This window comes from Perognathus longimembris, chromosome 16 (genome assembly GCF_023159225.1).
Source record: "Perognathus longimembris pacificus isolate PPM17 chromosome 16, ASM2315922v1, whole genome shotgun sequence".
NCBI classification, from domain to species: Eukaryota; Metazoa; Chordata; class Mammalia; order Rodentia; family Heteromyidae; genus Perognathus; species Perognathus longimembris.
In genome coordinates, this window is record NC_063176.1 from 23,446,249 (window position 1) to 23,471,698 (window position 25,450).

Genomic DNA, 25,450 nt, shown 5'->3' on the forward strand with positions numbered 1-25,450 from the left:
AATTAACAAGATCTACCAAACTGTAGAACCACCCTTCCTGAGTCTCCTCCTGATTCCTCTACTAAATACCCAGAGGACTTACAGAGCAAGCAGCAGACTTAGAAGACACGGATAAAATTTTATTGTGATCTCAATATTTACTAACCCTCCATAAAATGTAATATACATATACCATCTATTATATACTAGTAGCTGGTATTCAGCTAGGACATCTGCTCCATCATTTCTGGTTGATCAATAGTCAATTACTTTCACTGGTTAGTACAGGGTTATTGTCCCAAGCATTCGAGTGATAAGTGACAGCCTAGGCCCCACCCGTAGCATGACACCATCATTCAAAACCCATAAGTTTAACATCTGTGCCAGAGGTCTCAGGGCTTGCTCCTGAGATGAGGCCAAAGCCCATGTTCACTGACCTAGGCTTTGACTTGCCAAGACTGCTCTATAAACTTCTGTTAGCATAGGTCACAGGAATATTCTCCTAACACTTCCTAGAATCTTTTTATAAAAGAAGATGGAATCAGTAAAGTGAAGTTTAAACAAATAAAAAGATATATATATATGATATATATATTAACCCTTTAGTTAAGATATAAATAATACAAGATATAAAAGCATGGAAGGGCACGTCTGGTGGCAATATTTCACAGAGCAGTTAAATTACAGTGTCAACACAGGTACATTCCAGGAAAAAAAATTGCTTTAACATACTATTTCCTACACACCTAAATATGTAAATATACATATAATACAAATAGTCTTATAGTTAGTCTATTAAAACACCTAGCTCTCTCTTACATCTCCTTAATAGGAAATAAAAATGCATCACTATGGAGTTGAAAACTTTAGAAAGATAAATTAATGCATTATAAGTACAAACAGGCTTTGATTAATTCTATTTGGTCAAGCATTCAGTGTGACAGCCAGGCTCAATGTGGATAAAAATTATTGTTTGATAAAAAGGGAAGCAAAGCAAACAAGCTGGAAGGTGTCAGACCAAAATGTCCAAGAGAAAGGCTCTTTTCTACTGACTCAATTTAGAAATATCCACAGAACATCACCAAGGTCAGTGTTAGAATTGTCCTCAATAGTAATGGGCAAGAACCAAACAGATAACAAGTTGGTTAGTTGCCATAGGCACAAAGTGCTACGAGAGGCTTAGTGAAGATCCCTTCATTTCTTTTTTCTCTGCAGCACTCTGTAATTCCAGAGATAGGCATTTGCATCTTTGAAACAACTGCATGCAGGTGCTGTACTGGTTTGGGAAATTTCTACAAGATTTCAGTGACTTTTATTAGGCTTAATCATTCCACAGAAGTTGATTTCATAGCATTAGTTCGGTCTGAGGTCTAAGACTCTTCAAGGAAGACTAACTCCATTACAGGGAGTCTGTGGAAGACATTTGATAGAAGTTTTATGAATAATTCCTCCTCATAATACAACATTTTTAGAGACTGTTTTTCCAGTTGATGGCTGAATATATTCTTGAAAAGGAATAACTGATCTATCTAGGCACTGAAAGTGTCCACATTTAAGGAGTCCTTAGCTGGTTGTTAAGTCCTCTCAACCTGACTCAAGCAAAAATGATGCAATTTCTTGCTCATTCTTTCTATTATAATTTCAAACAATTGATACTATTTCTCTTGCCTTTTCAATAGTAAAAAATGGCACTGTATCCCAACTTTCATATCATATAAAATTTCATAGCTTCTTGTGTCAAGAGCAATTTTTGAGGTAGTCTTCTCTCAAAATAGGATATAGCTATCAAAATCCTCTAGGACATATGGTCCTGGGATGAAATGGGATCAAAACTGATGAGTGATGTTAAACAAAATCAATGTCCCCTTTCTGTCTTCCTTTTCCTTCTCATATCACCCTTCCCCGTTTAATGATTTTAGCCCTTGAATTTTTCTCAACCCAGCCTTCCATTAGATTGTGAACAATTTCTTTTTTTTTTGCCAGTCCTGGGCCTTGGACTCAGGGCCTGAGCACCATCCCTGGCTTCTTCCTGCTCAAGGCTAGCACTCTGCCACCTGAGCCACAGCGCCCCTTTAAGCCATTTTCCATATATGTGGTGCTGGGGAATCGAACCGAGAGCTTCATGTGTAGGAGGCAAGCATTCTTGCCACTAGGCCATATTCCCAGGCCAGATTGTGAACTCTTTTAAGAGAGAAACTCACACCTTTTTCACCTCTGTAATTCCTGCAGTGCCTGTTACAGTCCCTGTCACTGGCATGTCAGTAGCCTCATTTGTGACTTTCTGCACACAAAAAGGGTGAGCAGCAAATGTGTGGAAGGTTTGTTGAGGGAAAAGGCCAGGGACGCAAATGCTGGCATCAAACTCGCCTACTACTTCTGTCTTTGATATTTTCTTTAGCCTCTTTCTCAGTCCATATGATATATATTAGAAATTCCCAAAATTCTACCCTCTGTCCTTCTGCTTCTCACTCTCAGGTAACTTGTTCATTCCTTCATGCTCTCCATGCTGATGAGTCTCAAAATAATAAGTGCAGACCTAAGTTTTCCTTCAACTCCAATGCCTGAAATGTACTACCTAGGGAAGAGCTCTATATGGTGTTTATGGGTGTCCCAAACATCTCTTTCCCAATGTTATTTCTTACCCACTTCTTTGTTCATACCACATCTACTTCACATTAAGTCATGACTTCTGCTGGGAACTGTACAAACCTTTCGTGCACCTGCTTTCACTGCAAACTTCTCCACCCCTGAGGCTCCTTGGTACAGACCTCCATGATCACTCAGGAGGACTACTGTGGCTGCTCCCGAATCAGCCCCACTCTGTTTTCTCCCCATTTATCTGCCACATAAGCACCAGTGAGATATTTATGAAATGCAAATTAAGCAAATTATTCTCCCACTGCTAATCTGTTAGTGTTCCATCAATACCAACAGTATAAACTGTGGACTGAGTACATAAAGCATTTCATGACAGGCCTCTGGCTCCTGTCTCCAGTATCATGCTTCCAGTTCTCATTGGCCTCTGTACCACAAAAATAGCAGCTCTTCTATACTTCTCTAAACACAATCCCTATCAATGGTTGTGTATTTGACCTTGAGTGCCCTTCCCTACCCTTTCGTTAGTGTATGGCCTGAAAATCTTTTAGAAGCTTATCAGCAAACATTTTCCTTCTACCAATCTATCCTCTCCTTCTCTCTTACAGAGCTGGTCTTTATGCTGTTTCTCTATCTTTTGTACTTGCTCCTATCCCTCAACATACAAAACCTGTTTTCAATGATTTATCCAGGCATTCATCTCTCCAGCTTGAACACTTTCCCTAAGGCATGACCTGTATCTTCATCATGTTCCTATCCCAAAGCCTGGCACACCCATGTTTTAAAAGCAAGAAGAGGAAAGTAAAGAGGATTGGAAGTTACCAAAAGGTACAAATTTCTATAGCTTATGCCAGTACCCTAGGGACTAAAGCAAAGATTGTTGTTTAATATAAAATCTGTATTTAATTCAATTATTGTAAGAGGATCCTAACTTCATATATGGGCCCATACTCTTAAGTTGCACAGGCAGGTCCCTTCCCATTTACTTCTTTAATTAAAACTCTGCCTTGAGGCCTTTAGTGAGTCTTAGCAAGAAAGAAATAGATCAAAATGCATGCAAGATACTTTATTTCTCCTTGTTCACCTAAAGCAAATTCATGAATAGAACAAAATAACTGGTAAATTTCTTTTTAAAAAAGGTATTAGATCAATAACAATTTTGTGAAATTTTGTGCTGTATGGTAAGACTCATTCTGAGTAAGCAAACTATCTTCAAGACTGAAGCACAAGAACAGGCCTGAGGACCAATGGAATAGAACTGAAGACCCAGAAATGAAACCCCAGACCTATGGCCACCTTATCTTTGATAGGATGGAAGAAAAACAGCCTCTTCAACAAAGGGTGCTGGCACAATTGGTTAAACACCTATAGAAAAGTAAAGTTAGGTTCTTATTTATCACCCTAGACCACAATCAATTCCAAATGGATCAAAGTAAAAGCAGATACCCTGAAAACAATACAAGAAGGAACAGGAAAAACAGTAGGGCTCCTTGGCACATGTTGAAACTTTCTTGATAAAAACCCAGAAACACAACAAATCAAAGAAAGGTTGGACAAATGGGATTGCATGAAACTGCAGAAATTCTGCATGGCAAAGTATATAACTAGCAAGATAGAGAGCCCACAGACAGAGAAAAGATCTTCACCAGCCATACAACAGACAAGGTTCTCATATCTAAATATACTTAGAATTCAAAAAATTATGTCCCCCCCAAAACAAATAATTAAAGAAACATCTGCCCTATTAATAAGTGAGCTAAAGCCTTTAAGAGAGACTTCTCTGAAGAGGTAATAAGAATGGCCAATAGACACATGAAGAAATGCTTATTATCTCTGGCCATAAATGAAATGCAAATCAAAACAACACTGAGATTCCACCTCATCCCAGTTAGAATGGCCATTATCAAGAAGTCTAATAAGGGGCGGTCCCAGCTCCCGAGTCTGGGCCGCACAGGTGTGCACAGTCCCAGCTCCCGAGTCTGGGCCCCGATCCTGCACACTGGTCGGCAGTTTTGGCTCCCGAGTCCGGGCTGCGACCAAGGCCGGTAGGTTCACTTTTTGTTCACTTTTTACTTCCCCAATAAAACTGTCTTTTTGTCAAAAAAAAAAAAAAGTCTAATAAGAACAGATGCTGGCAAGGATGTGGCCAAAAGGGAATGCTACTATACTGTTGGTGGGAGTATAAACGTGTTCAACCACTCTGGAAAGCAGTACAGAGCCTCAAAAGGCTAAACATAGTGCTCCCCTATAACTCAGCAACCTCACTTCTGGGCATTTACCATTTACCCAAATGTCCACAAACAAGGCCATACTGAAGCCACCAGCACAACTATGTTCATTGCAGCATTATTTACCATAGCTAAAATATGGAAACAACCCAGATGCCCCTCAGCAGATGAATGGAGCAATAAAAATGTGGTATACCTACACAATGGAATGTTCCTATCAGAAAGAAAGACATCGCCCCATTCATAAGGACATGGAAAGACTTGGAAAAAATCCTATTAAGTAAAAAGAGCCAGACCCAAAGAAACATAGATTCATGGTTTCCCTCATTGGTGATAATTAGTATATCTAGGATAGTCCTAGCAGAGGATCACAATAGCTCAATAGCTATGTGTATATGATCATATAAGATGATCCTAAGTGAAATGAACTCCAAGATACAGAAACAAGAGGTTTTTCATTGTTGCTGTTATTTTTAATGTACTATGTGAAATTATTTTTTCCTTTGTTTTTCTTTCTTATGGTTTATCCACTGTTGTCACTGTATTTGATTTTGGTACCCTGGGTATTGTATATATATTTATCTAAATTGGAGAAGGGAAGGGGAACATCAAAATGGTGAAACAAAGGATAAAGGGCAGGCCAATGCCATAGCGATACTCACAAAACAATATGTTGGAAATTAACTGTACAACTTGGGGGGGGGGTGGATTAGAGGGAGGAAATATGGGAGAAAAATGAGAGGGGGGTAAGAAGTTTGACAAGAAATGTACTCACTACCTTACATATGTAACTGCAACCCTTGTGCACATCACCTTGACAATAAGGTTAATTTTTTTTTAAGACTTAGAAAAGAAGGCTTCTAAAAAAATTGAAATTTCCCTGATGTTTACCTGACTGACCAAAGTTCTATCATCTACCCTAAAGAAAGAAAAAGCACTAATATGTTGAGGGATGTTGCCAGAATGTTTATGTTCCTGTGTTCTTTTTCAAAATAATCTCTCTTTTGAGGTAATAAATTAGACAATATGTAAGTAGAACTCATTATTGTAGTACAAAGTTCATTTAAAAAATAACATCTGTAATTTCTTTACAATTGTATCAGCTCTCACCCTTTTGCTATACTATGTGAAAATTGAAAGAATCCATCATTAATCTGCCATAAAACTGAGACAATTACGTGTCTAATCTAATCACCCAGACCACACTACTAGCCAGTCCTGGTCACCACTGCCAAAGTGTTTAATGATGACAAAGCTGCATCATTAATTGGATGGCCTGGCCTCAAGTTAAATTGCAAGATCCTAGTACAGCAAAAATAATAAGGGATTTCTATGTGGAAAAATGGAATAACTTTTTAGAGATGTTATATTAGAATGTCAGCTACCATCTCTAACTTCTTTATTAGGTTCCTACAGAGCCTACTTTTGATTCAGACTAATTACAGAAGTCAGGAAGAACAGTAGATGAGGCCTGATGACAAAGTCAAGGACGTGTTATTGATGTTGTGTTGGAGGGTGTGGGTTTCCCTTAATTTATTTGTAATTTGTTTAATTATGTTGAAGGAGGATGCTGATGGGTGTTTCTTTTCCCTTTTTTCATTAAGAAGCTTAAATCTTCCAGTGCTAGTGAAATCTCAAACAGATGAGATCAAATCAGGATGAAATTACTAAAATCCATCATTTAGCAAATGCTAACTGTTGATATTTAATAAATATGCATAATTTTGGTTGATGACCACAAAAGCCTCCAAATTATTTTTTCACGACTAAAAAAAGACCCTCTTGGTAGGATCCATTCTAGCCTCACTCTGACACTCAAGAGGTCATAGGATAAAGAAACATAATTAAACCTCTATTGTCAGAAGTAACCAGCTCTTTGGAGAATGATGCAAAAACACAGAACAGATGTGTGCAGGTGGCTGACTCCTCTGCCAAACTCTTCTAATTTTTAAGCTCTCTCAGCCCATCCTCTGTCTCAATCATTTCCTTATCATGAGCTTCTAGAACAGACCACCATCCAAGGGATAGCAAGGGATGTGTTGCTATTCATTTATTCATTCAGTCATTCAATCATGCTCCATGACTCAGGAATTTTCATCCAGCTCATTGAGTAGAACATCTACCATTTCTAAAAATATCTGGCACTCAAGGTATAATCAATATTGTGTAAGGAATCAGGAATTAATATATAATACAGACAGCTTCCAAAAGACTGTTCTTTTGGGGCACTGTTAAATATGTGTGTGTGTGCATGTGTCTAATATGTTTATATTATATATAAATGTTTTATATATACACAAATGTTTTATATATACATAAATTTGTTGTTTTTCAGTCAAAGACTGAAATAAAGTCTCATGAAATAAAGTTTCATGATAACTTCTGATACTCAACAGTCTTCAAGTAAATTTCTTCTTCAACTAATGCATCTGCCTTTCACTTTCATTAGCTGTAGTAATACTCTAATCACTCAGATGCAGCTCTAAGAAAGGAAGAGAAGGTTTCAGAAAACAGTTGTGTCTCTCTCTTTTATAAAAAAGCACTTGAGATCCAAGCTTCTACTTAAAAAACAACACACACACACACACACACACACACTGTCTCTCCCACCTTTCTAAGTGTACTGCAGAGGCCAGGGTTTCTTTTGGAAGATCTGGGAAGCAGAGCCCCATGCAATCTCACAGGGTCTCTAGGCCTGATTTCATAGACAACACTTCAGCAAAATTGAAAGTGGAACAGATTGCAGGAAGAAGGAGGTTTCCAGAGATACAGGACGAATGATGGAAAGTACATCAATCAACACTCTCAGAACTCAAGTGAGACTGGAAACAATTGGTAGTCACACTCAGTTTCCCAGTGGAATCCTGGGCAACTCAATTAACCTCTCTCTGCCACATTCTCATCACGTGCAAATTGAGTAAAATATTCTACCTCATGCAGATTGTACAGGGATTTGCTAATAAATATGAGTAGACAGCTATATATGCATGATACCTAATAATATTATGTTAACGAGCATAAAATCACAGGACTACAAGGGACTCAAGAGGTCAATCCCATCTTCTCACATCTGACCACAATTAGGCCATTCCTGAGGGATTAGATTCTAATCCATTTGAAGAGATGCCTAAAGTAACCTTCAAAAAAAAAAAAAACCCAACTCCCTTTTGCCAAAGATGCTCTCTTGAATTTGAGATGCCCCAACTCTGCAGCATTAGTATGCCATCCTCCTCCACCCACACGAAGGAGACTGACAGCTGCACTGCCTCTACTAGGCAGCTGTGACCTTCACAGTGTCATGCAGTGACATTCATAACCTGATAGCAAAGACATTTAACTCGGCTGTCTGTATTCCCAGGGGCTTCTGGAACCACAGAGTCTGAACAATGCATGCATATATGGGTATCAAGAGAATCCTGACCCATTCAGGCCCTACATAAACCCTCTAGTTTCTGCTTCCCCAAGAGCAGGTGACCACCCCTACAACAGCGGAGCCTATGGAGTGAGAGTCATACCTTTTGGGCATGGGGAATTTTAATTTACCAGCCACTTTTATATACATATTACCCATGATCCTGACCACAAGTTTCTTTTAAAAAAGGCCTTTGTGGAAAAGTTATAATATATTCCAATTTGATTGTAAAGACTCAGTGAGGTTAAGTGAATGGCCTACATCTGCTTTCTAATTTCTCATGTTCCTAACTATGTCATGTTAAACTCTGACTGGTATCTTTTTTAAATTGACTAAAATTAAGCATCTCTGCCGTGACAATGTACTCTAGTTTTAAACTGGAGCTACAGTAACTATTAGGCTTATAGGATACAAAATTGTATCTGCAGCATGCTTACAGTTGCATCACAAAAATAAGCACTCAAATCTATGAAAAGGAAAAAATTAGATAGTATAGCAAACTGGTGAAGGCAATCAGGGTTATATTTAGGGAGTGGGCAAATTGTCCCTCTGCTTTTCCTTACATTCAGAATTTCCTTTAGTGAGTATAAACTGTATTTACAATGAAATATATATACCAATACTCTTTTTTCCCAGACAACCATTCCTACACGAAAGACAGTTCCTGGCTAGTACAGGAAAGGACTTCCACTGCCTCCCGGAACACTATGTCTTTCCCTTCATCTCCTGAACTTTCTAAAGTAGATGATACACCAAGTCAATGGAAGGAATAATTGTTAAATTTTGACACTAGTCCAGATTTTGCCCTGAAGAGAACAATTCCTATTTAGAGTAGCAATTTTTTGATTGTACTTATATCTACCTTTATTCATTTTTAAAAAAATTTTTATTATCAAACTGATGTACAGAGAGGTTACAGTTTCATACGTTAGGCACTGGATACATTTCTTGTACTGTTTGTTACCTCGTCCCTCATTCCCTCATCCCCCTTCCCCCTTTCCCTTTCTCCCCATGAATTGTTCAGTTTATTTACACCAAACAGTTTTGCAAGTATTGCTTTTGTAGTTGTTTGTCTTTTTTTTTAACCATATGTCTCTCGATTTTGGTATTCCCTTTCAATTTCCTAGTTATCTTTTAAAAAAAAGATAAAAACAGAATTCTCTGAGCTCTGGCTCTTCCTCAGCTACTCTATACAATCTCTGAAAAAAATTCTCTCTGGATCTCCTGAGCTCATGACTATGCATGGTGAAGAGCTACTGAAGGATGGGAGGACACCAGGAGCCACTCCTTTGCATGTTGGACCCCTGAGTCATTCACAAGCATCCTGGATCCTTCTTACATGAAAACAAAGGTCATCTAGGGCATAAGCCATCAGGAAGAATGATATTACATCATTTTCAAAGAAACTCGTGTACCTGGAAAAACAATGTTAGGTTAAGTGAAACAAGTCAGGCCGAAAGACACAAAGGATGCATATTTTCTCTCATATACATCAGATGAATCTAATTTATAAATACATATGTAGACATAAACAGTCACATGCACACATGTCAGTCACATGTAAACAAATGTATTAACTAAGTATGGTATATGCAGGGAGAATTCTAATACTGTAACTCCTTTGAACATCTAACTTACAGTATAACAAAGCGAACATCAAGAAGCTGGCATTTGAGGTGATGAAGGGGAAAGAAAGGATGTGGTAATAGGGAGGGGATAGAGGAAGACAGACAGGGTGAAAGAATTCAGTCATAACAGTCAATGCACATATGTAAAAATCAAACTAGGAAAATTGAGGCAATAGGTGGGGAGATATGAAGGAGAATGATATAAAGGGTGGCATTGATCAAGATGTACTATATTCATAAATTGACATGTTGCGTCAAAACCCCTTTGTAAAACGAAAGATAACAAAATAGTAATAACAAAAAAGAGATTTTTCCACAAGCAACCTAACATCTTCTCTCATCAGGCATACTCACGTTCACATAGTCCAGTGCTTTCCAGGTAGAAGCGGGCTTTACAGTGGGATAGACAATGGCCAGAGGGCACGTCTGCGCGAGAACTGTGGTCCACCTGCAGTGCTGCCTCTGGCTTTCTACATGTGGTACAGTGAGAGGGCTCAGGACCCACACAAGTCTGGCAGGAGGCATGACAAGCTGAAGGATTAAAATACAGAAAGCAACCGAAGATCAAATACATGTTGAAACCAACAGGAGATTCTCTTAAGTCAAAACCACTCAGAAAAGTTTGCCAGATGTGTCTTGTCATTGTCTGCTTTTTCTATTTTTCTGTAAAAGGCACTGTGTCCTGATCATGTTTCTAAGTGGAAAAGCAAGGGTGAGGAAATGAGTCTTGTCTCTCAGGGCCTATGAGAGCAGTCAGGATAGATCACAACCAAATCCAATGAACTGGACACTATTGACTCAGCTCTCCAGAATAACAGCTTCACTGAACGATGACTTGACATAATGCCCTTGGTTTTTATTGGAGATTTCAGAACTATCTGGATGAAGGCCATTAGTTTATCTCTTGCAAAATTGGCTGTTGTATTCCTGTCCGTTATGTTCATCCATCAGTTACTATGCAGCCACCCAGGAAACAAGACTGCCATCCCAGGTAAGAAAGAATCCCTTTTTTCCTTGGTGCCAGCCCTAGAACTTGAACTCAGGGCCTAGGCAGTGTTCCTGAGCTTATTTACTTCTCTTTTTCTTTTGGTGACTAACTAGAGACAAGAATCTCATGGGCTGCTCTGCCCAAGCTGGCTTTGAACTGTAATCTTCAGAGATCAGCCGCCTGAATAGCCAGGGTTACAGGCCTGAGCCACCAGCACTAGGCTAGATGAGTCCTCTTTTGAGTAGTAATGACCGTTTCACAGTCGACTGCAGTATTTTGTTTTCCCTGGTGACTGACAAAAATCAAAGCCACATACTGTCCCACATTTTGATACAATTAATTCTCCTTTGCTTCAAAAGATTTTCTAAATTTTCTTTTACAAAATATGTATTCCATGACTAGAAGCAGGCCTCAAACAGCAGAGCACTTTTGGGTACGCACAAAGCCCTGAATTCAAACTAAAATCACAGAGAGAGAATGAACAAATGAACGAAAGATCTCTTTTGAAAGGGAAAAAGGAAGGGAAGGAAGGAAAAGAAACTTCACTGAAGCTCTAATATTTTAAACAATTTTCTTGTAACTACTTTCAAAGACTTTTCTTTGGTGTCCTATGTACAAAGAAATCTCAATTAATTTCACTTAATTAAAGTATTAAAGTGTTTGTCCCTGATGTTCTACTTTAAAACGACTCAAACACTGCTGTCTCCATCGGACTTTGGCAAACAGCAATTCAAGATTTTCCATTTTACTCGGCCCAGAAACAATACTAGTAACTCCCAGGCTGCTTTCAGCATCATTAACAAAAAGAAGTTCTTCAGGGAAAATCAAACTGAAGTCTAAGAAAACATTAACAGTGCTTGGAAAGGAGAGGAAGTAGAAAATAAGAGTTTTGTTTTAATCTTAGGAAAGGAAATAATATTCCCCATGAGTATGGCCAGAAAAATCCTGAACTCTTCATAAAGGATGATTTAGTTTTCAGATTTTTTTCTTCACAAAACCGATGCAACAAAAAATGCACATACAGTCATCCCTCGGCATTTGGGGGACTGACTAAATAATCAGGGCTTGTCTATAAGATGCATAAAAGTTGCATACAATCCACATATATTCTTTTGTGTATTTGTATCACCTATGGTTTATTTTATCTAGTGCAACACCCATGTATCACTTCATATGCACGGATGCAGCATAGTACTTGGCATGTAGTCATTTCATGTTTTGCTCTTCTTGGAAATTTCTGTAGTATTTTACATCCTCTCCTCCCCCCCCCCCCCACCCCCCGTACTGAGATTTGAACTCTGGGCTTTATGCTTGCCAAGCAGGAACTCTACTGCTTGAGTCATGCTTCCATTTGTATTTTGCACTGGTTATTTCTAAGATCTTGCTTCTCCCCTCTCCACTTCTCCTACCCTCCACCAGCCTAGACCACAATCCTCCTCTTTCTACTTCCTTCTATACTGGAATAATTGACCTGTGCCACAATACCCAGCTTCTACTGAGATGAGGTCTTGTGAACTTTTTGCTCAGGCTAGCCTCAAACTCAGACCCTCTTGATAGCTATGTTCTGAGTAACTAGGATTATAGGTATGAGCATTGGCACCTGGATTTTCAGAAGTATTTTTGATCTGAAGTTAGTTCAATCCATGGATGTGGCATCCAAAGATACAAACACAGAGCAGGGGATATGGCCTAGTGGCAGGAGTGCCTGCCTCATATACATGAGGCCCTGGGTTCGATTCCCCAGCACCACATATACAGAAAATGGCCAGAAGTAGTGCTGTGGCTCAAGCAGCAGAGTGCTAGCTTTGAGCAAAAAGAAGCCAGGGACAGTGCTCAGGCCCTGAGTCCAAGCCCCAGGACTGGCCAAAAACAAAACAAAACAAAGATATAAACACAGATACACATACACAGGGCCATCTATCACCATGTACATAACCATAAAGGATAGATACACCAGAAGTAAAACTGTGCTGAGAAAAAAGTACCATTATTGTAAAAATGCCCATCTATGTCCTTAAGATGGGGCATTCCCCTAAGAAGGACAATGACAGCAGCACTACCTTTGCAGACTCCATAGTGAGGATAGAAGCCTTCTCCACAGCTGGGCAGACAGTACCCCTCGTGCAGAACCTGGGGGTGGATGCAGGCGGTACAGTGCGAAGCTGCAGGTCCAGAGCAGCGGGCACATGAGTTGTGACAAACTGAGAAGACAGTGAGAGGGAAATCGTGATGAGCAGAAGTAACTACAGAGCCCACCTCCTGGCTGGGCTTCTCCTGCACTGGAAAGCTCTCGGGACATTACTATGGTCAAAGAAGATGAGTCATGAGGCAGTTATGCCTCCAGAATTGCCCTTGTCACCTCTCACCTACCTCTGATCCACATTTTACCACCAGGTCACCTTTGCATAAACAGTGATCAAATGGATGAATCCTAATTTAGGATACTTCTGTCCTTGGCATTCTAGGGTCTAAGAATTATATTACAGTAGAAAGGAATCTGATTCTGCCATAAGCCACTGTCAGGGATGTATATCTCCTGCTTTGGCCCTGTGTGCACACTGAGATCTCTCTGAGTCTAAGGGACAAGTGGTAAGAGGAGGGCTTGGGCTTGGGCTGAGTCTTTCAGGACAGTAGTCAGATAAAGAAGGAAGGCTGTAGAGGACAATGGTCAGGTACTGGCGGAATTAAGGGGGTATAGAATGAGAACCAGGAGGAATAGGGTTGAATTTGGAACAAGAAGAGATGTTGACAAAGGTGGCTGATAAGGAGAGATAGTTCCATATATCTTACCCTACAGCCCCTAGATAGAAGTCACGAGTCAGACAGTGGCTCATGCCTATAATCCTAGCTACTCGGGAGACTGAGATCGGAGGATCACAGTTCAAAGCCAGCCCGGGCAGGAAAGTCCATGAGACTCAATTTACCACCAGAAAACCAGAAGTGGCACTGTGGCTCAAGTGGCAGAGTGCTAGTGTTGAGCTAAAGAGCTCAGGGACAGCGCCCAGGCTCAGAGTTCAAGCCCCACAACTGACCCAAAAAAAGAAAAGAAGTGACAAGCTTTGTATGTGTGTTTTAGAGAAGGAGCAATCAAGGCGGTTCTGTCTTCACAGATGTGAAGTTTGCAAATTTGGTGATGGTTTACAAGCACACAAGGGCTATATGCTAAATTTGTTCTTGACATTTCAAATGGACCAAATGATCTCCAATGATGACTGATAAATGTAAATCCTTCATATAACCACTTGAGCAACTGAAAATCTACCCATAACTCTCGCTGTAACTCCCATTCCCATAACACTAACTTCCAAACTAAATACACATGGGTTCTGTCATGAAAAAACTACCTCTTTTAAAGTAGCAATTTCCTACCACATACACAAATTCCCAAGTGCACATATACCACAAGTAGCACTCAATATCTACAAAATACTTTTGTTTATCTATTATCTTTAAATACTTGTACAAAGGGCTTTCATCTTGATCAATGTCACCCCTTTCAGCATTTTCCATCTGTCCTTATCCTATCCATTCACTGAGTTTTGATGATGATGACGATGATACTACATCCCTTACCTTTGCATCGGCCAGTGGCAGCAGCATAGTACCCTGTGGGGCATTCCGAAATGCATTTCCCATCATGCAACACTGTATTCTCAGTGCAGGTGAGACATCTGGAAGTACTGGGGCCACAACTCTTACAAGACTGGTCACAAGCTAAAGGGAAGGAAGACCAAAAGAGATAGACAACTGTGAGAACAGAACAGAACGTGTGACTCCCATGCTTCAGAATGCTCACAGCTGGAATCAATAAAGTGTTTCTGTCTGTTCCAGACAGTTCCAATTCCTCCCTTTCCAATTTCAGAGGGCTCCATGCTTTCTGTGTATACAGAAAGAACTGCAAAATTATTTGCTGAGCTAAGAATAATGCATATTCTCAGGTATACACACCAGTGTATCCAATTTAGTGTGAGACGTAAGATTAAAATAGCCTTAGAGGCGAGGCTATCAGATTTGTCAAATAAAAGTACTAGCTATTCGATTAAATGCAAATTTCTGATAAATAATGGATAATTTTAAAGTATGTTCCAATTATCCTTTATTTTATCCACTTAAAGAGGAAACTCAGAAATTCAGGATTTGACTACTTACAGTTTTAGTAAAACCATAATCTTCCAGAATATATTCATTCACTTATTGGTTTACCCTCTCTCCAAAAATCTTACTAAGTTCTATATGATGTGTTGTGCTAAGTAGTAGAAACACAAAAATCAAATTAACTTCATTTTCAATTTAAGAAGCTTATTAACCCAATAGGAAGAAAAGAAATATATATTAGGAATGTCAATCTTGTCATCCAGATCAGTCTGTACAAACATACTAATGTATATAGTCATATATGTTTATATACGACATATAGATTTATATAAGTTATATGTATGTATAGGGTAAGAGGCAAAAAGAAAGAAAGAACTGAGAAAGCTTGCTCAGTGCCTTAAAAAGTAAGCTAGGGGGCTGGGAATATGGCCTAGTGGCAAGAGTGCCTGCCTCGTATACATGAGGCCCTGGGTTCAATTCCCCAGCACCACATATACAGAAAACGGCCAGAAGTGGCGCTGTGGCTCAAGTGGCAGAGTGCTAGCCTTGAGCAAAAAGAAGCCAGGGACAGTGCTCAGACCCTGAGTCCAAGCCACAGGACTGGCCAAAAAAATAAAAAAAAAGTAAGCTAGACCTGGCCAGGTTGATTGCTGGATTGTAAGGGAAACAGTTCTTCCCCTGCATTTTAGAGAAATGGAAAGGGGCTGGATATGGAAAACCCATGGCAATTATCTGACTTCTAGGTTCTCATCCTGTGGAACACACATTCCCACTTGAAACTTACCTGAAATTCAAATCAACTGGATACTATCTAGATTCTCACCCTTTGGAAGACTGCAAGCTCCAGCAGTTTCAATGACATTAGAAACATAACCATAATTGTGGTAAGAATGATTGCATTGACTTCTTCCTGGAGAGCAATTTTCAGGAGTGAGGAAGAAGATCTGGGAGCTCAGCTGGGAGATCGTGGTCATGCTCAGGGAACAGGGTGATTAGGAGTTGAATCAAGGATGTGGAAGAGATGATAGATTTGAGAGTGGGTAACATAAAAGCTTTCTGATGGCTTCCAGGAGTCTGTCTTGGACAACTCATAGAATATAAGAAGGAATGCAGCCTGCAGATTCTCCTAAACACAGTTTGGGGTGGGTATGGATCAGTAAGTTGACAGGTTAACAGTTCTGGAATTCAGGAAATAGATCTAAAGGTCATCAGGTATTAGTAGCTGCTGAGACAAGAAATTAGCTAATTTATTCAGCGAAAGTGTTCAGGATAAGAAACAGATAAAGGGGCTGGGGATATGGCCTAGTGGCAAGAGTGCTTGCCTCGTGTACATGAGGCCCTGGGTTCAATTCCCCAGCACCACATATACAGAAAACGGCCAGAAGTGGCGCTGTGGCTCCAGTGGCAGAGTGCTAGCCTTGAGCAAAAAAGAAGCCAGGGACAGTGCTCAGGCCCTGAGTCCAAGCACCAGGACTGGCCAAAAAAAAAGAAACAGATAAAGGTAAGATTCAGGGAATAATAAACATCTAATAAAAACAAGAGAAGAAAATAAAAGACAAGTTAGTGATCACGAAGAAATGATCTAATGGTAGAAGACAAAATATAAGCACAATGGCTGAGAGGCCAAGGGAGGAAGTAATTTCAAGAAAGGTGTCATTAACTGCAGAGAGGATGAATAATGTTGAAAAGTTTCCACTATGCTTAGAGATTTGGTTCCGAGTGAGCTGTGTCACACATTTCTGCAGTCTCATAGACACAGGAAAAAAAAAAAAAAGCTTTTGACTTTAACTGTTCTTTCATAGGATTCTGGCTCTGAATGGAAGGAGACAGGGGCAGAAATCATGAAAAGGAAAAGAGGTAGTTTTGTCACTCGAATTGTTTTTTAATTCAAGGTAAGTATTGTCTCTGGAAAATATTTTTTAAAAGAATTTTGAATGATTATTAAAAGAATACTGAGGTGTTGAGTGCCAGTGGCTCATACCTATAATCCTGTAAGTCTAACAGTTGGAAAGTCACAGTTTGAGACTAGGAAAAGCAGATAAAAATAATGCTGGGAGCATGACTTAAGTGCTAGAGCACCGGTCTATGAGGTCCTGAGTTCAAACCCCAGTACTGCCAAGCAAGAGAAATACATAAATAAAAAGGGGATGTACATTCAAAATGCAGATGGGTAGACTGGCCTTGGACAGAGCAAGGATCTTCACAGGTGACAGTGGGAGGAGTGAAGAGGGGAGAGGGGAGAGGGCAGTTGCAGACAGTGTGTGTCTCTACCTCAACTCCACTGGCTGACTTCCTAAAAACAAACTACACACTCTAACACTAATGAGATTCAGCATTACAGGAATAGAGAATTGCTGTGATTTACTCTGGGTGAGGAAGAGAAAGGAAGATGAAAGAAAAGAAAGCAAGCATATGAACAAAGGATGGGTAATCAAGATGTGCTGCACTTATAAACTGACATGATGAATTGAAATCATTTTTTATAACTACTTAACTGTGATTTTTTAAAATTTTATTCTGAGGGTGATGTCAGAGGGGTTACAGTTACATTAGTAAGGTAATAAGTGCATTTCTTGTCGAACATTATTACCCCTTCCTTGCTTAACTGTAATTTGGAAAAGGAAAAAGAATGGAAGAGAGTGGCAGAAAGAGAGGAGGAAATAGGGATCAAGTAGAGAGAAGAAGGAAGAGAGAAACATAAGAGAAGAACAAAGAGAGACACAGAGAGAATAAGAACAGCTAACAGAAGCTTCTAAATTCATTTATTACGTTCGATAATGCCAGAAATGTCCTTTATAATAGCATAAGTCCTTGAAACAATGAGGATTTCCCCTTGAATTACCTCATCTTTATACCTAACATTTTAAAAAATCCAAAACATGTTCTACCCAGGAAAGTGGTTACTATAAGTTCTTGTGGGAGGAGAAATGTTACCATTTGCTTGGCTGGGTTCATCTCAGCATTTGACTTTGAGATTTCTCCAGATATGGGCTGGTTGGTTATAAATTATTAAACCAACACCAGCCAATCTTTATCTTGAATAGCACTAATCAGAATTGGAAATAAGTAACCACTATCAGTAGATGACATCTTAATTAACATTTTGATACCAATCACTGTTGTTTCAGAAAACATTTATAGGAATATTTCTAAAGTCATTTTTAAAATGTATTTATTTCTTTATTGTTAAAGTGATGTGTAGAGGGGTTACAGTTTCATAAGTAAGGCAGTGAGTATATTTCTTATCAAACTTGTTACCTCTTCCCTCATTTTTCCCCATCCTTCCCTCCCCACCCCCCCGTGAGTTGTACAGATGGTTTACAGCATATAGTTTTGTAAGTATTGCTGTTGCACTGGTTTGTCTTTTATCCTTTGTCTCTCCATTTTGATATTCCCCTCCCTTCCCTAGTTCCAACACATGTATATACAATATCCAGGGTACCAAAATCAGTTACAGTGATATCATGGGTAAAACCTTGGGGAAGAAATACAAAAGAAATTTGATATAAGCTTAGAGAACTTGGACAGTATTATGAAAGGTATAAGTTGCCATGTTCTTTATTAGAAGGTACAGTGGTTGATTCCAATGGAAGCAAAGCATATGTCAAGGGTGTAGTAACCACTTGCTGACTGTGGCTCATAGTCATCTATGGTCCTTTCTCCTGTCTGAAAGTTTTCCTTCTGGAAAACTTGGATCACATTTCAGGTGTATACTCTCTTCCTCTGCACTATCTGTTCATTGAGTCTTTTCTTTTTCAGCTCTGACAGTCTGCAAGGAGCTCTGGCTTCCTTCATTCAACCTCAGAGCCCCACCAGCAGCAGTTCCCCACCCACCAGGGCCCAGTCTGACATTAACTCTCTCCTCTTAAATGCACTACTTTGCCAAATGAAGTTGCCTGTTAATCCAGATAAGGGCAAGTCAGCAACAGGTCAGAGTCACAATCCCTCTTTCAATGACAGTAACCAGCCTCCTTGGGGACATAAAATATAAACAATTTTAGGCCTGGGGACTACTACAGACTTGACATCTGTTGGCCTATCGAGACTACATCTGGTGTAACTGAGCGGGAAAGCAATGATGACAGAAAGAACCGACATTTTTGGGCTAATGGCAGCCTGGCCTTTCTTTCCTTATTCTCTTCCAAATCCACACAAGCCATGTGTGACTCATTCACACTAGGTGAGATTTTTTTTTACAGATCTCTGCACAGCTTTGAGGCATTGTCTCAGGCTAGCTCTTTCCCGAGTCAACTGGATTCATCAAATCCCACCAATCACCTCCTTTAGTCTACTGGCTATGTCAGCAAAAATGAGGACCATAACTCAAGAAACTTTTCTAGACTGTATATTCTTATTGATTTTCTGGAATTAGTGATAAAGGAAAGTCATCATGGCCTTTATGATAGGTATATACATTGGAGCCTTTCATTTACAGCCAAGAAGACACTACCTGTTTGCCTAGAAATGTCTACAAGAAGCGTCAATTCAGTAAAAGACCAAAAGGAAGGCAAGGAAGAAGAGGGAGGCAAAGAAAGGGAAAAGGAGAGTAAAAAGGAAAAGGAGGAAGAAGGCAAAGATACATAAGGCAGAATCACATCATATGATGTGGTAGAATGATTCAGGGATAGTTACATTTAGTGACAGGAGATCTAAGCTTCAATCCCACTCTGGTCATCCTTAGCTTTGTGACCTGAGGCAATTTTTTTACTTCCCACATCTAGAAAATCAGAGTGGCAAAAACTATATCTTAAGAAGTTCTTGTGAAGATTAAACACCAACAATGTCCTAAGTGCTTTGCACATATCAAACCACTCAACAGCCTTCTGATTTGGGTGTGTGTTAGTTTCCTATTGCTGCTGGAACAAATTGCCATGAACTCTTTAGCTTAAAATGACACCAATTTGTTACCCCCCTCCCTCATATTCTCCCATATGACAAGAAATGTACTCACTACCTTAAGTAGGTAGCTTTAACCCCTCTTTTTCATCACCTTGACAATAAAATTAAATTTAAAAACAACAAAAATGACACCAACTCATTATCTAGAGTTCTAGAGACAGGAAGTCTAAAATCAAGTGTCACTGGGCTGCATTCCCCTTGTGGGGGCTCCACAGGAGAATGTATTCCATTTGCCTTCTCCATATTGTGAAGCTCTCTTGTATCACCTGGTCACCCAGAACCTTTGTGATTTCACAGGGTTCACCATGACACTCTAGGATTATATTTCCACCTCAAGAAAGTGATCTAACTCACTCTTGCAAAGTACTATTGGCCATCTAAAATAATACATTTGCAGGTTATGGGGATAGAAACATCGGCATCCTTGTGGTCATTATTCTGTGTACCATGGGGTCATTACTTTATATGTCATGGAGTTGTTGTAATTCCCATTTTACAAGTGGGACACTGACACAGAGGGATTAAGTAACTTGCTGAAAGCCATGTGTTCCCTATGGTGGGTTACAGTGCCTGCCACAGGAAGAACAATGCTACATTAATTCTTATGGCATGGATGTGAAAGCTAGAATGGAAAGTGCCTGTTTCAGCTTTGAGTCAGTGACACTAGCACTAAAGGTGGGTCTGCTCTGTGCTGCTATAAGAGTCTCTGTCCCACTTATATTAGGAACACTGTCTGCTGTTGATGGGGTTTGGAATATGAAGAAAGTCAGGAATTAGTGAGAGCCCTTCACTCTCTACATAGCTGGTTTTGAACCAACAGGGCCTTGTCTTCCTCTGTTGGATGAGACTAGAATGAACACCCCATGGCCTAAAGTGTTCCTAACATAAATTCAATGACTAAAGTTGGTGTCCACAGCCAACACATATTAAAACGCAATAAAGAAAACTTGGTTGTCACTGTTATGATGGAATACAAAGAATGATGACAATGAATGAAATTGAAAAATATGAAAAGATGCTTTGGCATCCCAACCATGTACTTACCAATACAAGTTCCCTGCCTGTTGTAGAAGCCATCGCCACAGGTGCTCTCACAGCTGCCATCTCTCAGGACTTGCAGGGGATCTCTGCAGGCTAGGCAGTGCTTCTCCGTGGGACCCCAGCAGCCTGCACAGGACTCGTGACAGACTGCAAGCAAACGGCAAAATCAGGGCCCAATGTACAGTAGACAGGACTGCTTAGCATTGGTTTTTCAAAGGCTTAAAAGTTCATCAGGAGGATGTTCGTTATCTCCTTGATTCTGGAACTGGTATGTTCCTGTGTCTACCTCAGAAGAAATGCAACCCCTACTGAGAAACAAAACCTGAACTATCAAGGATGGTCTGATGGTAGGTATATCAGTACGTATTTGCTAAGAGATGTCGAACAAGGAATAGGTGGTTTTTGAAGGAATGGAAGTCATAGGAAAGAAAATCACACATTTCTAGGCAAAGATAGAATGTCTAATGAAATCAGATGGCCCTCCACCTGACTGATGAGGTCCATCCTTGCTTTTTGTACTATCATACAAAGTGTCAACAGAATAATGCCTCCCCAAAGCAACACCATTAGCTGAGGACCAATGCATTTTACTTTAGTCTTTGTTTATACTGTTCAAGATTTGGTACTACTTGATATCTATGGCTTTCTCTTTCCCCAACTCTACTCCTTCTACATCTTTCCTTTCAAGCTCTTCCATTATCCACAACCTCTTCCTTCTATCTTCCCTCAAAGCCTTTGTCTCCACTCTCATCTCCTATAGCATGCGCCCTACATGTGTATTTCAATGACTCAAAAGGCCTGCTTTTCTCTCATACCTTCATTTTCTAACTAGAGATTGCTTCTAGACCAGAGTTGTTCCCTTAAGACTCAAAAATAGTCTTCTCATCCAGCATTTGAACTGTTAAAATTATTATTCATACTCAGTCTTTACCTTAGCACTTCTGTAAAGACAGGCTTATCTTAAAAGAGTTAAACATTTTCAGATTTGGCTAGCTGTGTGTCTAGTTAACCCAGCTTGTATTTAATACATTCTAAATTTTAAAGTTTGCTTCACAATGGAGTACAACCTATTTTGCAGAATCATTGATTCTGATCAAAATTGGTAAGGGAATGAATGCATTTCCTCCTTGCAAGTGAGTTGGTAATCATACCTTAACAATTTAATTAAGTATTTCTTTGGAAATAGAAAGGAAAAAAAAAACTACCTACATCGCAAACTGAGATCCAATCCCCTTCTCTCAGTACTAAATTGCACAAAAATGTTAGTTCCAGACAATTTTTCTCCCCAGCAAATCTAAAGTTAATTATGTATTGTGTTAAGTTCCAAGAAGACTTTGGTAGAGTTAACAGCCCTGGAGGTGGTGGAGCCCACTTTACATAGAGCTAAAAACGTGAGAAGCAGCCAGCCACAGGGAGCATCAGAGAACAGCACAGGCAACATTCTCGAAAAGGGAAGGAGCACTGGTGTTCAGCAAACGGCGGGCTGCCCTTGTAGCTGAAGCTGCTGGGGTACCGGGGAGGGATGGCGGGGAGGCACAGTGACACTATTCATGGCCAAAAGCATAGGCAATACCCTGAACCAACTTGACCTTGGAGATCATGGAATGCAATTGGGATTTTTATCCTCATTTCAGTGTGAAGCAATGAGTGGATTTAAACAAGATTAACACGTGATTTCAAAACTCTCTTGTTGCCATCAAGAGGGGTTTGAAGATATGCATGTCAGACCATTGTGAAGTCTACTGAATGGTCCAGATGAGAGAGGATGATAGCCTGGACTAGTAAGATGAGAAGGAGAACTGGAGGAAGGTTTCCTTATTTATTGTTATTTCTAATTTATTTGTTTTGTTTTGTGGGTTTTTTTTGCCAGTCCTGGGGCTTGAACTCTGGGCCTGAGCACTGTCCCTGGCTTCTCTTTGCTCAAGGCTAGCACTCTACCACTTGAGTCATAGTGCCACTTTCGTCTTTTCCTATATATGTGGTGCTGAGGAATCGAACCCAGGGCTTCATGCATACGAGGTGAGCACTTTACCACCAGGCCATATTCCCAGCTCCCATTCCTTATTTATTATTAGATACTATTTCTATCTTGTTAACTCTACACAAACAAACTATTCTATATTTTACAAACTTCATTTATGCTTAGCCTGTTTATTTGTATTTTACAATAGCTCATCTTTAGAATGAGCTCCTAGCTTTACATTATAACTAAAGATGTGGAGGCAAGGGTTATATCAGTAATACATGTGAAATATTTCACTCATTAATTCAACTAACTTTGATTCCTTGCTCCAGCTGTTGCTGGAAATGCCTATCCCTGAAAGGTCGTTCCTTCATTCAACTCTGAGTTGATCAAAAGTCACTACCTAATCAACCAACCAAACACAAGGCTCAATCTCGTTTCTAAGAAGATGTGTCAGGCACATCTATAAACCCTCAGCAGAAGCAGGTACTATATGCCAGGTGCTACACTGGCCTACAGGGCTTTCCCACACAGACATAGGTAAGTCATGTTACCTGAGATCCACTACAGGATCACCTGAGCACACTAGAGCACTGTATAAATCATACTAGGGGGTAAGTGCCTAAGAGAATGATGAATGTGACACGCTAAAAAGGCCCCAGAGTCCAGATTCCCAAGGTCAGGCAGTCAAGTAGACTTCATTCCACAGAAAGATCTTAAACAGGAGAGGGGAATGAATCAGTTTCGTTTTTTTAGACAGCTCATTGTGGCAATGGGGAGAAAACAGTGATTAGCTGAAAACATCTTTAGGGGATGAAGTCATTGGTCCAAGGGATGCAGAGGGAAAAAAAAGTGAAAGCCTAGTACTCTTCAGTGACTGACTAGAAACAATGCAGACACACGGGGTTATCCCGTGTTTTAGCATGCTAAAAATATGGCACAGAAAACTTCTAACTTATCTGAATCTGTGCTGTACTCCTTGTTAAACTGTGGTAATAGCAACCTTGGTATTTCTAGCTCTGTCTTGCACCTCCTGCTACACCACCATATATACAGATTCTATGGAACAGGTATGCCAGGTCCCTGGTCATTGGCACTGATTGACCCACAAAGGATTCACACCAGGCAGCAAAATACTTCTGCTCTGTCCTTCACCTTCACAGTCCTACCTACATTCAGTGGCCTTGAAGTTATCCCTACCTTTATGATGGTTTGCTGAACTGTATAAGGAAAGCCAGTTACTCCTTTCCCTGTGTTCTTACAGAATTTTGTGCCTGCCTCCCTTATGGTTTTTATTGCTTTGTACTAACTACTCCATTATAGATCCATCCCTTCCATGGAATGTCATTCCTCCTCCAAAAGGGAAAAGGCTTTATTTGTTTTATGCTCCAACTATCCACACTGATACTTAGTGAGTAATCAGTGCTCAATAAATGAACAGCAAGTTTTTTATTGCATATGGAAAATTCACACTATCATTTCCCTTCTACGTGAAAACATCTAACCATGAGGTCACAGTCTTCACATGTGACTGGATAGATCAACTTGAGGCTATAAAATTTACTTTAAACCAGGTACCAGTGGTTCACACCTGTAATGCTAGCTACTTGGGAGGTAGAAGTGGAAGGATGAAAGTTTAAGAACAGCCCAGGGAGAAAAGTCTGTAAGAGTTCATCTCAGTGAAAGAAGATAGGCATGATAGCATGTACCAGTTATCCCAGCTGTTAAAAAAATAATGAAAAATAGGAGGATTACAGTCCAGGTACATGCCTCAGAAGAAAGTGAAACCTTTTATCAAAAATAACCAGTGTGTGGGCTAAAGACCTAACAAGAGACTTCTCTGAAGAGGAAATGAGAATGGCAAAGAGGCACATGAAGAAGTGCTCTACATCACTGGCCATAAAAGAAATGCAAATCAAAACAACACTGAGATTCCCCAGTAAGAATGTCCATTATCAGGAAATCTAATAATAACAAATGCTGGAGGGGATGTGGCCAAAAGGGAACCCTACTACATTGTTGGTGGGAATGTAAACTGGTTCAGCCACTCTGGCAAGCAGTATGGAGATTCCTCAGAAGGCTAAACATAGAGCTACCCTGTGATCCAGCAGCCCCACTTTTGGGCATCTACCCAAAAGATTACAAGCAATACGACACTAAAGCCACCAGCACAACTATGTTCATCACAGCATAATTCGTCATTGCTAAAATATGGAACCAACCCAGATGCCCCTCAGTAGATGAGTGGATCAAGAAAATGTGGTACATATACACAATGGAATTCTATGCCTCCATCAGAAAGAATGATACTGCCCCATTCGTAAGGAAATGGAAGGACTTGCAAAAATCATACTAAGTGAAGTGAGCCAGACCCAAAGAAACATGAGCTCTATGGTTTCCCTCACAGGGAATAATTAGTACATCTCTAGGATAGTCACAGCAGAAGATCACAATAACACGATAGCTATGCCCACATGAACAAATAAGATAATGCTAAGTGAAATGAACTCCAAGTTATGGAAATGTGGTATATTATTGTTGTAGTTATTTTCAACATGCCACATGAAACCATACCTTTGTTTTTGTCTTGTATTCCCTTCCTGTGGATTTACCCCTGCTATT

General features: G+C 39.9%; 1 protein-coding gene across 6 annotated transcripts in view; it reads right to left on the reverse strand.

Moving 5' to 3' along the window:
- Fras1 (Fraser extracellular matrix complex subunit 1) overlaps nt 1-25,450 on the reverse strand; it is a 423,435-nt gene that overhangs the window by 192,537 nt on the left and 205,448 nt on the right. For all 6 annotated transcript variants that reach the window (XM_048364092.1, XM_048364090.1, XM_048364089.1 and 3 more), the window contains exons 15-18: nt 20,869-21,012; nt 14,404-14,544; nt 12,891-13,031; nt 10,197-10,373 (exon numbers count right to left, since the gene is read on the reverse strand). In XM_048364092.1, coding sequence (XP_048220049.1) covers nt 10,197-10,373; nt 12,891-13,031; nt 14,404-14,544; nt 20,869-21,012 — 603 coding nt within the window. The remainder of the gene's footprint in view (nt 1-10,196; nt 10,374-12,890; nt 13,032-14,403; nt 14,545-20,868; nt 21,013-25,450) is intronic.